The sequence below is a fragment of the Labrus bergylta genome, chromosome 5 (genome assembly GCF_963930695.1).
Source record: "Labrus bergylta chromosome 5, fLabBer1.1, whole genome shotgun sequence".
Taxonomy (NCBI): Eukaryota; Metazoa; Chordata; class Actinopteri; order Labriformes; family Labridae; genus Labrus; species Labrus bergylta.
In genome coordinates this window covers 21,570,555-21,582,616 of record NC_089199.1, presented here as the reverse complement: position 1 = coordinate 21,582,616, position 12,062 = coordinate 21,570,555, and the positions used below count along the sequence as shown (strand labels likewise).

At 37.5% G+C, this 12,062-nt stretch overlaps 1 protein-coding gene across 1 annotated transcript; it reads left to right on the top strand.

Moving 5' to 3' along the window:
* Nucleotides 1-5,163: 5,163 nt before the first annotated feature.
* On the top strand, nt 5,164-9,279 carry LOC109981767 (adenosine receptor A1-like). The gene is made up of 2 exons (XM_020630718.3): nt 5,164-5,532; nt 7,120-9,279. The coding sequence occupies exons 1-2, from the start codon at nt 5,201-5,203 to the stop codon at nt 7,832-7,834; spliced, it is 1,047 nt and encodes a 348-aa protein (XP_020486374.1). The 5' UTR covers nt 5,164-5,200; the 3' UTR covers nt 7,835-9,279.
* Nucleotides 9,280-12,062: the final 2,783 nt, after the last annotated feature.

The window sequence follows — 12,062 nt, the reverse complement described above, 5'->3', positions numbered from 1 at the left end:
AATGTTGTTGTTATTTGTAGTGTGCGCAACTTTACAATTGGCGCCCCATAACTAGCTAGCCGAAGTGGTAACTGTGTCCATAGAAACAGGATTTTATTTTTCTCAATTATATCTTAGGCTATTGCTTACAGCTGAAGTATTTCCTAGTAATTCGACATTTTCTGTTTGTATTGGTTATGACTTTATGTTTTTCCTGACTGTTGTGAATCCTACTTTTCCTAAGAATGCAGACTATTGCTCATTCATGGGGGCGGCAATAGCTCAGTCTGAAGGGACCGTTCAAGTCCCGGTGGGAAGTTGCTCTGGTAGCTGGAGAGGTGCCAGGGCACTTCCCGAGTACGGCCGAGGTGCCACTGAGCAAGCAGTGCATAGTAGTGTGTAGCAGCCCCACTCTGGCATCTCTCCATTAATGCATGTCCCCAGGTCTTGTTTGCGCATGTGTTTGTGTGACTGGGGCCTATGTGTGTGAGAAGCATGTCTATCAATAACAAAGTTTAAAACCAGAATATCCCTCAGGGATTTTTAAGGCTATTTCAAAATCCCCCAAAAAATCATAAAGTTGTCTACAAAATGAATTCTGATTGAGTTGAACAATTAACAATGTGCAATTAATTTAGGCTACATTCACGGGATAGGTGAATCACGTTTTTCTCTCGTAAAAGGCCTACGAGCTTTTAATAGGTTGCTGCTACAGAAATCATAAGCCCCTGCTTCTAAACGAAACTTCTCATCTAACTCTTGAAAATACAAACACAGCTTACCTTCCCAACATTTTAAACTATTACTACAAGGAAAGCCGTCCTTGTATCTTATAGTGCAAATTAAGTAGGCACCCTATATTAATGCAAACCAATTGTAAGAATGTTTTGATAGTTGATATTTCATGATAGTTAATTTCGTGCTGGTTAATTATTTTATATTTCAACGTCAGTGTATGAGAGACATCAGGTGAATGGAAGCTAAAATGACAGACTTATGACTGAGGTGTAATTCATCACTTGTTCCCTCAAACAATAGCATTAAAACTGCGCTTACATTTGGTCTGTTGTTTAAAGCTACTGTGCTTTATTAGCAGTTATAATGTTTTATTGTCCATGTTTAAGTTGTGCTCACATTTAATTTTAATGGTACATTGATGTCTCGATCTTTTTACAGCTCTCCGCATAATGAGTCCATGCAGGCTTTTCACAATTTGAAATCTGTAAGGTTTACTGCAGGTATTGGAATTAGATCCAAAATTTCAATTACTTACATAAACGTAATGTAATTGTCTGTTGGAGCATGAAAAGTTTTTGGCAGCATGTACTTCTGAGCAAGCAATCATTGGGATGGTCTTCAGTTGCTTACGGAAGCAAAATTGTCCGACTGAAAGTAAATCAGTAAACTAAACTTATTTTTTCTAAAGAAAGTAATGACTCAGGCTTTTTATTTTGGACACTGCCTATCACCCAGGCACTGTTCAATACATTGAAGTCTACATCAGCAGACACTACATCAGTTTTATTAGACCACTGTAATTCCACATGCCTTCATTAACTCGAGTGGTAGTCTTCATGCATTATCACGCATGAAATGTGATAAAAGTAAATGTCTTAGCACAACAAGTATGTTTTTTTCTTATGTGCTTTTTGAATGTCTTGTGCTTGAAAACAAGTCATCAAGTAGTGAAGATTAATTTTTGGTTCTTTGACTTGTTTAAAAAAAATAAAAATGCTGGCTCCATCTATTGTTGGATTAAAGTTTTGGAGTCAGTGTGCAAACATGACTTATAACATGAGATCGTATATCTTTTTACACGTGCAGCAATTTTGGACGAAGAAAACAGACTCAGCGTGCAAAGGCTTTAAACATCTACCTCTGTATAAAACATATCCGCAGTAGTAGCACTTTTATTGGTTGCCCAAATCACTCCTTGAGTTTAGCTTTTTTCTTTCTCTTGAATCAATCAAGTGATGTAAAATCTCTTCTTTGCAGTTTTGTAGTTATGGATAACACTTTATGCATACAACTAAAATACATCCTTCTGTAGTCCATCAATTGTTGATTATGTATTCTATACCCTAGCACCATATTCCTTTATTAATATTTTGTATTTTTCTACTGTCCCATTGTTTGCACCACACAACACATCATTATCTCTAAACAGAAGTAATGAATTTGATTATGGCCTTGCAGGGATCCGCTTGTGCATGTGTCACAAGGATTACTAGACAGAAAAGCTTCTATTACCGGTTCTAATTAACAAAATCATCCTCGCCTAGCTTCTCCGCATAGTGAACGATTTATTTCAATCTGACACAATGACAACACTGCTGGGTTGTCTCTGCTTTCGCCTTCATTAATCCATCAACCTCAGCACTTTTCAAAATAGACAAGGGTTTAAATTGATAAACCAGAATGAATGCAATCAATATTACATAGGTTGAGGCTTTGAATATTAAATGTACAAGACAGCTCTTACTACATCAGTCAATGACACAAGGTTATGAAACATAGCCTCCTTTGCACCGGTCAGACAGTGTTTGTTTGTTTGTTTTGTGGCACACAATTTGTTTCTTTGTTTGGATAAAATGAAAATAAGTTTTTTATCTTCAAACATTTGAGAAGTTATTTTATTTAATATAAAGTGATGATTATATTTGTAGACTTACTCAGCCCAATTGTTGTAAAAAGGTAGTATTGTGCATTCAGTAACAACTCAAATGAAAAGTAAGACTGTTTTAAAGAAAGTGCTCATATATTTTATCTTGGCCACTACACTCTAGATATTCTCTAAATATTTAGCAACGATTTCTAAATATTTAGCTAATATGCGAATTCACTCTACCGCCCACCAGAAGCATCAAAATAAAAGTTTGAGGAAGCGATCCAATTTTGAAATTGCAGGATTTTGAAAATGTCGAACGAATTAGCGGAGAATGTTGGAAGGGCCGTTTTGGCCGCAGTTCGGGGTTTTCAAAGCACTACTTCTTCGGTGTCGGCCACAGGATCTTCCACATCTTCCGCTAATTCGTTCGACATTTTCAAAATCCCGCCAGTCTCCTGTAGGAGACAATGGTTGGATCGCTTCCTCGAACTTTCATTTTGGTGCTTCCGGTGGGCGGTATAGTGAATTTGCATATAAGCTAAATATTTAGAAATCAAAGCTCAATATTTAGAAATCTTAGCTCAATATTTAGAAATCGTTGCTAAATATTTAGAAATCGTTGCTAAATATTTAGGCACCAAACCCAATCAAAGTTTGATTGATTGTGATTGTTGAGATTCAAATTGTCAGAAGGAGTTTACTTAACAAACACCAGTGTGCTGATAGTTGTAAGTTCCTTGTTGAATGTTGTGATGTTGAGTAAAAGTTCCCTACAAAAGCTTTTTAAATCCTCTTTTAGTTCCTATTGATACAGGGATTTTTTTCATGTTCATATTCAAATGTAATATCACTCGTGATATGGTATTTTTCTGTTTGTCATCATTATTTGCTTTGTTTGATAAATGTTCTCTTTGTCATGACAGAACAGCGATACTCAAGCATTTATGCTGATCAAGGAAGGGAAGCGGGTGACCTTCTGACCCCCATGACTTTGTTTATATAGTCATCATATCATATTGCACTTTCCATTAGACTTTGCATGATCTCCCTTTGCATGCATGTCTCTCTCGGAACTCCAGCTTCCTCCTGCAGTCCAAGGACATCCTCACTAGGTTAATTGGTCACTCTAAATAGCTTGTTGCTTGTCTGTCTCTATGTCAGCCCTGTGATTGACTGGCAAACAGTTCAGGTTGTGCCCCACCTCTCGCCCATGACAGCTGGGATCTAATAATAATAATAATAATAATAATGTATACTTTATTGATCCCGCGAGGGGAAATTTGTTTTTACACTCTGTCTAGTTAACATGCTACACAAGCATAGGCTGAAATACACACACATGCACAAACAGGATCCTATAGGCATGCACTAATGGAGAGGTTTCAGAGTCAGGGGGCTGCCCGCAGTGGGCGCTCCTGAGCTGGTGGGTGTGTTAGGTGCCTTGCTCAAGGGCACCTCGGCAGTGCTCAGGAAGTGGACTGGCACCTCTCCAGCTACCAGACCAATTTCCGGACTTGGTCCATGCCGGGACTCGAGCCCCTGTGACACCGGACAGGAAAAAAGCGGTATAGATAATGAATGGAATTCCCATATCATATCACTCATAATGATCCCACTTAACACAGCATAGAAACGACTCTTTGCCATCTAATCCTTCCCATAGGACCGACGTTTTGAATGAGACATGGCGGCCTTAGCCAGTCTCATGCTTTTTGACAAATGTGCACAAGATGAAACTGTGACAGCATCAAATTAAATTCACTTCTTTGTTATTTTTTTTGTTCCCGGTTGGGGTGCCACTGATGCCCCCTCGTCCTCCATGGTTAGCTTCAGTGCTCAGTTTACTTGGATATATTCGGGGAACAAAAACAGCATAGCACAACTTATTCTTGAGGTTACACACACACTTTTCGTCTCCATCAGTATAACTGGAACTACCTTTGTGGTCCTGCGGAGTGTGGTGAGTGTTAACTCTAGGTAGCACCTCTACTGCAGATAACATATGCAACTGTGTAACATTGGCATAGATCCATAAATTGATATGATACATCCATCAACACTACCCAGCCTCAGCTATAACAACAATAACAAAGGCAAGAAACCACGAGTCAAAAAAAAGATTATGATGAGATGTGGGTTTTATTTCACAAAAACTGCATTCAGTGCATATAAGATAAAAACTGTGTGATGGATGCAATAATGCAGACTGGAAATGAAACTGACTGCGCACATCAGTTTGTTGGTTGGTTTTATTTCCCTTTTGAAACCCAACACAATGAAAAAAAGGCTTCCCCCTGATAATAGCCTACCAGCAAAACAAGTAAATAATTCAAACCATCCATATGATGTCAGTATCAGAAATCTATATATTGCAACAGCCAAAAGTATTAACTTATTCATGTCAGATTTAATATCTCCAAATATAAGAAGATTTTACCTTACAATGACAAGCAAAAAGTTAATGCTTACACTTTGAAAACATTAGGGTGTAACATGGTGTTAAAAAAAGTGGCAACCGGACATCCTCAAATGTTTCGCAACACCAAGATGAATGATAAATGAGACAGCACTGCATATTGTAGCCCAGACGCAAACTTGTGTCAGATTGGAAGCATGATGAATTCTGTCACGTTGATCTACATTTTGTTGGAGGTGTTCATTGCTGTTTGCTGCTGTCTTGGTAATATTTTGGTTATTTTGGCGCTTTGGACCTGTAAGTGCATTAAGCAGCCGACCTTCTGCCTGATTGTGTCTCTGGCTGTGGCTGACTTAATGGTCGGATGTGTGGCCATACCATTGGCTGTGGTGGCGGCTGTAGGACTGTGGACTTCATTCTATGGCTGCCTCTTCCTCAGCTGTGTGGTCATCCTGTTTACTCTGGTATCCGTTTTGTGTCTTGTCGCTATCGCAGTGGATCGATTCCTCCGTGTCTACATCCCGCTCAGGTAAGATTTTTTCTGAGATGATATATTATGCAGTGAAAAGTGTAACAGTGGAGCTAAGCATCACAAGCTTAAAGCTTGAATCACAAGCTTTAACATTTTTATCTACTAAAGTTAACTTAAATTATGACAATTTTCTTTGGTTTATTCTGCTGTAGAATAAAGATCAAAATCTATTAAACCCTGTGATGAACCAACCTCCCAGTAATTTATTTTTCCCAAAATACCATTTTGTGCAGCTGAGGACTTTTGTCAACTTCGTCAGATAAACAAATAGTCTCAGTATTTTAAAATAAAACATCAAGGAAATTTTTTTGTATTTATTTTTATTAAAAACAAGAATATTCAATTAGCTGTATCATCCAAAAGTTTGGTTTCTTTTTATTCAACAAATAAATCCATGTAACGGAGGTGACACCTCATTGACAGAGTTGACATCGTATAAAGACTTCAGAATATATAATATGCATCTATTAAAATCACTCAATCATTAATGTAGTAACGATAGGATAATAATGTTACAGAAAATTAATGAATAATAATAATAATAAGGGAAATAAAAATAAAATAATAAATAAAATAATAATAAATGAACGAAGTGGATTCACGAGCTCACTTTAAACCAGAACATTTCTGTAAAACAGCATGCACCATCCCCTACAACACACACCTACATACACCTGTTTCTATAGAGTGCAGGGACCATACACCAACCATACACACACACACTCACACACACAAACATAAACTTGCAAGCAAAGGCACAAGAGAAAAGCAATGTTTTAAGACCACTCTTAAAAGAACCTAAAGTTTCTAGACAAAATGTTATATTTTTTCATTTAACAGCACATCTGTGGTGAGTTGCCATTTCAGTTTTAAAAGTTACTTAGAGTTCTCTCAATGCTAACCAAAACACAAATTAATAAACCATAAAACCTTATTTAGTTCTGATTTTTAAAGTGATATGGACTTGACCTGTTATGGTTGAGACACACCTGATAGCAACATCATTTAATTAATTTCTCAAAAAATAGAAAAGATGCTTGAACAGCATCCCCCCCCTTTTTAAAACCAGGAATTAAGACATGGGTCCTTTATGTTGTAGCTCTCCTCTTTCTATGCCCGATTAGTTTATGTATTTATAAAAGTCTGACGGAGTTAACAAAAAACTGGGACACAACTTTAACAGGTCAAAATGTTCATACATAAATACATTTTTAAATGTAGATGGCTATAATAATATTTTTTACACCAATTGTATCAGTAGGTGTTGTAGATTTTTATATGCTTTTGGCACACTTTTAAATTGTTTAAAGTTTTATATAGTTGTCTGGGATAAGGGTGTTTTCTGGCATAGGGCAGGTTTAGAAATTTTAAAAAAAGAAATCAGACCCAAAATTTGGTATTCAAATTTGTTTAATATTTAAAAATCTTTTAAAAAGAGACTTTCATTTGAAAAAAAAAGGAACAAGTGTGTTCGTAAGTGTTTTTTTCTTTTAAGTTTGTTCGCCTGGGACGTGATTTTTCCCAATTCTCAAGAAAGGGTGTTATATTATTTGATTATATTAATAATTTTTGTTTTTTTTATAGGTACAAAAGGACAGTAACACAGATACATTCCAGACGTGTGGTAGCAGCATGCTGGCTTGTTGCAATACCACTGAGCTTTGCTCCCATGCTTGGATGGTACAAACATCCGACCTCATCCAACACAACAACCACCTCTGCTATGATCTGCCAGTTTACAGCTGTTATCCCCATGTCCTATCTGGTTTACTTCAACTTTTTTCTGTGCACCCTGACACCTCTGTTGGTGATGACTGCATTGTACGGATACGTCTTCTATACAATCAGAGGAAACCTCCGAGAGAGACCAGGCAACGGGGCCCAGCAACAGTGTCAGAACTACCTGAAGAAAGAGAACGAGCTGGCACAATCTCTGTCTCTGGTCCTGGCTCTGTTCGCCCTGTCCTGGCTCCCTCTCCACATCATGAACTGCATTGTTCACTTTGATGTGGAGATTCATGTACCAGGCACAGCTTTTTATGTTGGCATCCTGCTTTCTCACGCAAACTCAGCTGTAAACCCAGTTGTGTATGCGTTCAAAATACCAAAGATCAAGATTGCGTACCTGGCGCTTTGGAGACAGCTAACTGCATGTGGAAAAGAAATCCAAGGGTCTCAGACAAGCCAGACAACAGACAATAATCTAAGTAGTAACACGAACAGTGAAGCCAAAAATAAGTGCACACATCTTGGGTTGCAGAACAAGCAGCAGGTGTGTAAAGTAGACTTTGTTGTTTAACAATAAAAGCTCCTCTAATCAATTCCTGCCATCATTTCTGAAAGGAAAAGCCAACAAATATTCTGATTCTCCTGCAAGAGGACCCCAGTGAAATCAGTGAATGAGAAATACAAGCTAATAGACAAGGTATGGTGAGTGCAAAGGTTGATAACTTGATCATACTGTAAGTGCTAACATGAGGGTGCTAAAATCACTCACTTTAAACAGCTGAAGCACAGTCTTATTGGACCATCTGTTAGCACAATAAGCTTCACAGTAATCCATATGTTCTATATCCAAATAAATAGCACCAAAACGACAACCGGGCCATTTGCATTGTGTTTTTTTTTTGCCACAGAGGCTGCGCTTGTTTGATGTCAAAAAGACATTAAACTTAACCTAAAAAGATGATATTCTCTACATTTCTATGGTTAACAAATCTATGCATGTGCACTGAAAGATCTGTAAGGTTCAAGCACGTGTGTGTGTTTGTGTATATAGTTGGGTGATAATGTGTGTGTTTGTATTACAAAAAACTTCCTTGGAGAGGAGAAGGGCAACTTCAACTCGTCTCAAAGTTTAGTCTGACACTGAGTTTCATATCACTGTTTTTTTTTTTTCACTTTCTGATCAAGTTCCAGTTCTTCATGTTCATTTCCACAAAAAAACACTATATTGGAAATCCCCCTTTCCATTAATTCTATGTAAAAAAAAAAAGGTTAGCCAACATGACCTGGTAAACTGTCTGCAATGCAATTCAATGAATGAACTGTGTAAACCTGATTGGAATAATAACAAATAATGATAATAATGCATTTTATTTATGGGCGCCTTTCTCATCTCTCATGGTCACCTTACAGACAGTAAAACCGTTAGTAAAAACAAGAACACAATCAACTACATAAAACATAAAGCAGCAATAGTAAGACGGGCATGGTCAGACAGAATAGGTTAATCTAAAAAGGTGTGTTTCGAGCTTTGATTTGAAGGTTTGGAGAAAGATAATAGCGACAATAGATACATATAGGACTGCTGCAACTCTTTGTTTGCTCATTTAGTTGATTTGGTAGTTTACTACATTGTTTGGTTGTATTGGAGTTGTTACTTTTTTTTTGACTTTGACATCCAAAATCTGATGAAAATGTTGATTTCTGTAATGTTAAACACACATTTCCAAACCATCTAGTCTAAAAAAACAACACCACAAAGTATAGACCAAAACAATTATCAAAGAAGAGTTGAGTCAATTAGTTTCAACAACAATCAAAGTCTCATAAAGGCTGTAGCATGACCTATTTGTTGAATTCCAATGTACAGGTACTCTTGTTTTGATGATCAGTTGGCTTTTAATATGTTACTAACACAATTAACAAATGGAACATGATGTACTTATTTCAGTGTTTCTACTGCTATTCATTCTGTGACATGTAATCTCAAAGAGTAAACAGAACTAGAGACAACATGAATGGCATTTTTGGATCTTTGTTTTACACACTGGGGTTACAAAGGGATACATTTCATACCTTTTCTCAGAGTATACTTGCTGCTGAAAACGTTTAGCTAAATGCAAAGATGGACAGGGGCGAAAGGCAGGGTTGACCCTGTTACTAAAACATTTTTATAACCTCCTCATTGAGTTCACAGTGACATTGACAGGTGACTCTTTTGGGATCCTTGATTAGAATGGAGATTGTTCATTTCTAATTATAGTGATACCCTTGTCGATATTTCCTAACGATCCGAGTCCTTATTGATACCACTATTAAACATTCAACACTTTTTAATGGTTTAAACAGGGAATTACAAAAAACTATTTCCCAAAATCAGAGTCTTATCATACATAGAATTGTGTACGTACAGATACAACGTACTAGGAATGGCAATGGATAAACACAGCCAGACCTTTAAACAAAGCAACAAACAAAAATAAACTAAGTGTGTGCAAAAATTCAGATATGCAACTGTCATCTTTGTATCAAAAGATTTAAAATGAAAAATTATTGCTGAACAGACTTTGGATCTATGAGCCTCATGGCTCCTCTTGACTCTCCCAACGTCTCAGTAAAACCATCCTTTTTTTTTTGGAGATTCACGCCTGGAAAGCTTTGCATAATCACCCCAGAAACATACAGAAGAAGCCCAAATGCAAATATATCTTTGATCTTACTGTCTTTGGTCACAAGATGGCGTCAGAGTTGTTTCTTCTGTGTGAGTGAGCCTCATTCCAAGCACTCATTGTACCTCTCAAGAAAGGTAATAGACTGTATAGTTATCACCTGAGCAGGATTTACTCCATCCCACAAACTATACAACCTACTACCTCACCTTGCAAGGCTCAACTTCAGGCACCAGTGACTACCCTCAAAAAGTAGACTTTACCCATTGGACCAACTAAGGGACAAGAGTTGGAAATTAGCAATAGATACTCTTTATGCAGCACATCAGTTTCATGTATGTATTGAAACTATGTTAAATTGCCTTGTCCCTATTAAATAAATAAATTAAACGTGCGCTTTATTACTCATTGTAAGAATTATAGCAGTTACATTTGTAAAGTCTTTTTTGTATCCACAACCTCCCCCTCAGATTTGTTGGATCAATTGATCCTTAAATCATCTTTTTTGAGTCCATGGCTTCTTTTATCCATGGAGCTTCTGAAACACATTGATTCTTCATCATCACGGCAGATCATCCTGTCTCCTTAGGAAAGACAGTAGATTGAAAAGTTATCTCTGAGGGAGGATCAAACCCCACAACTATTCAATCTACTACCTCAGCCTTTGGGACAGATGCTTTTGCAGGTAGATTTGGAAACTGGTTGGTTGAACTGTGAACAAAAAAAAAGACAGAATACGCTATTATTATTATCCAAACAATTATAGAAAAATATTTCTCGTAAGAACAGAGGCTACCTTTTATGATTTAAAAAAATCTCATCGAGTTGATCATAAATACTAAAAAGACAATTCAAAAATTTTCCTATGGAAAACCTTTGTTTTATTAAATCACCTGTTGTAGCAAGCTATTGAAATTGCAACCTAAAAACTAATACAAACAGCATAAATCCACATGGTGTAAATAACACTCGTTGCCATGGTTTTCTGGTGGCAGTTGAATCAATAATTACTTTCTAGGAGTTATTCCATCTTGGCTCGCCAAACCATCGCTTGTTCTCACAGCTTACAAACAACATGTCTATGTAAATGATATCAGCGTCTGATTACTGCCGTTCTAATAATAAAACAAAACATACACTTTTGTCCCCACATAATGTTTTGGTGTTCTGTGTAAGCCTTACAGGTAACATTCAGTTATTACCAATGTAGTGCAAGTGTGTCAGCCTCTTTGACTTAAAATCTTGTCTTGGTTTTTCCTGCTCAAATTCCCAATAGAACCTCCGTTTAGTCAGTCTCATCACCCCAAGAGCATTTACAAAGAGAAAATGGAACTGGAAATGGCAGTTACTTCAACCATTTTATGGAGTTGTTTGATACAGACACCAAACAGCTGTGGTGCAACCTGTTAACTTGTGCCTCCTCAGTTCAATCCATATACATACAGTAAGCTAGATGTTCTTTACCCCATGAAATTGTGGTATAAACCCTAGTTGTTATTGAGTTGTGTGTTGGTGAGTCACTAAAGTATGCCAAGAAATTCTTAGTGTGCCTCATGTTTTGTCTTGAGATGTTCTTTCAGACGAGCTGAAGGGTTTGACTTGAGAAAATTGCCCAGTTTTCCCAGTGTGAAAGCCACTTCAAGTCTATTGAAGAAGAAGTCTGTTTACCGTGCCAGCTAGATTCTGGGACACAGACTGGGCAGAGCTGTCTGAGCCCCGACCGAGCCATATTTTGGCTTAGCTGACTGAGCCCAGACACTGTTATGGTAGACAACGATGGTCAACCCATGCAAAGAGTAGGACGCTTTGCATAAATTAGCATGTGAACCATGGTGGCTGAAAGGCGGCTGGGCAGTTCATTAACATTCTGAATTCCTCTTTGGCCTAATTAATGCCGACAGTGATTGAAATGTTTTGGCAGGCTTTGTGGCTGCTGTGCCAGGGCATGCTCATCGGGCTATAATGAAACAGCACAGGGGCATCAGAGAGTGGGAGGCCTTAATTGAGATGTTGAATTAATTAGAAGGTAAATGGTATCAAACTCATCAAACTGGCTGTCCTATGCAGAGGGGACAAAGTGAAAGCGGGAGTTGGTTCAACTTCTTGGACAAAAAAAAGTTGTGTTGACTACTA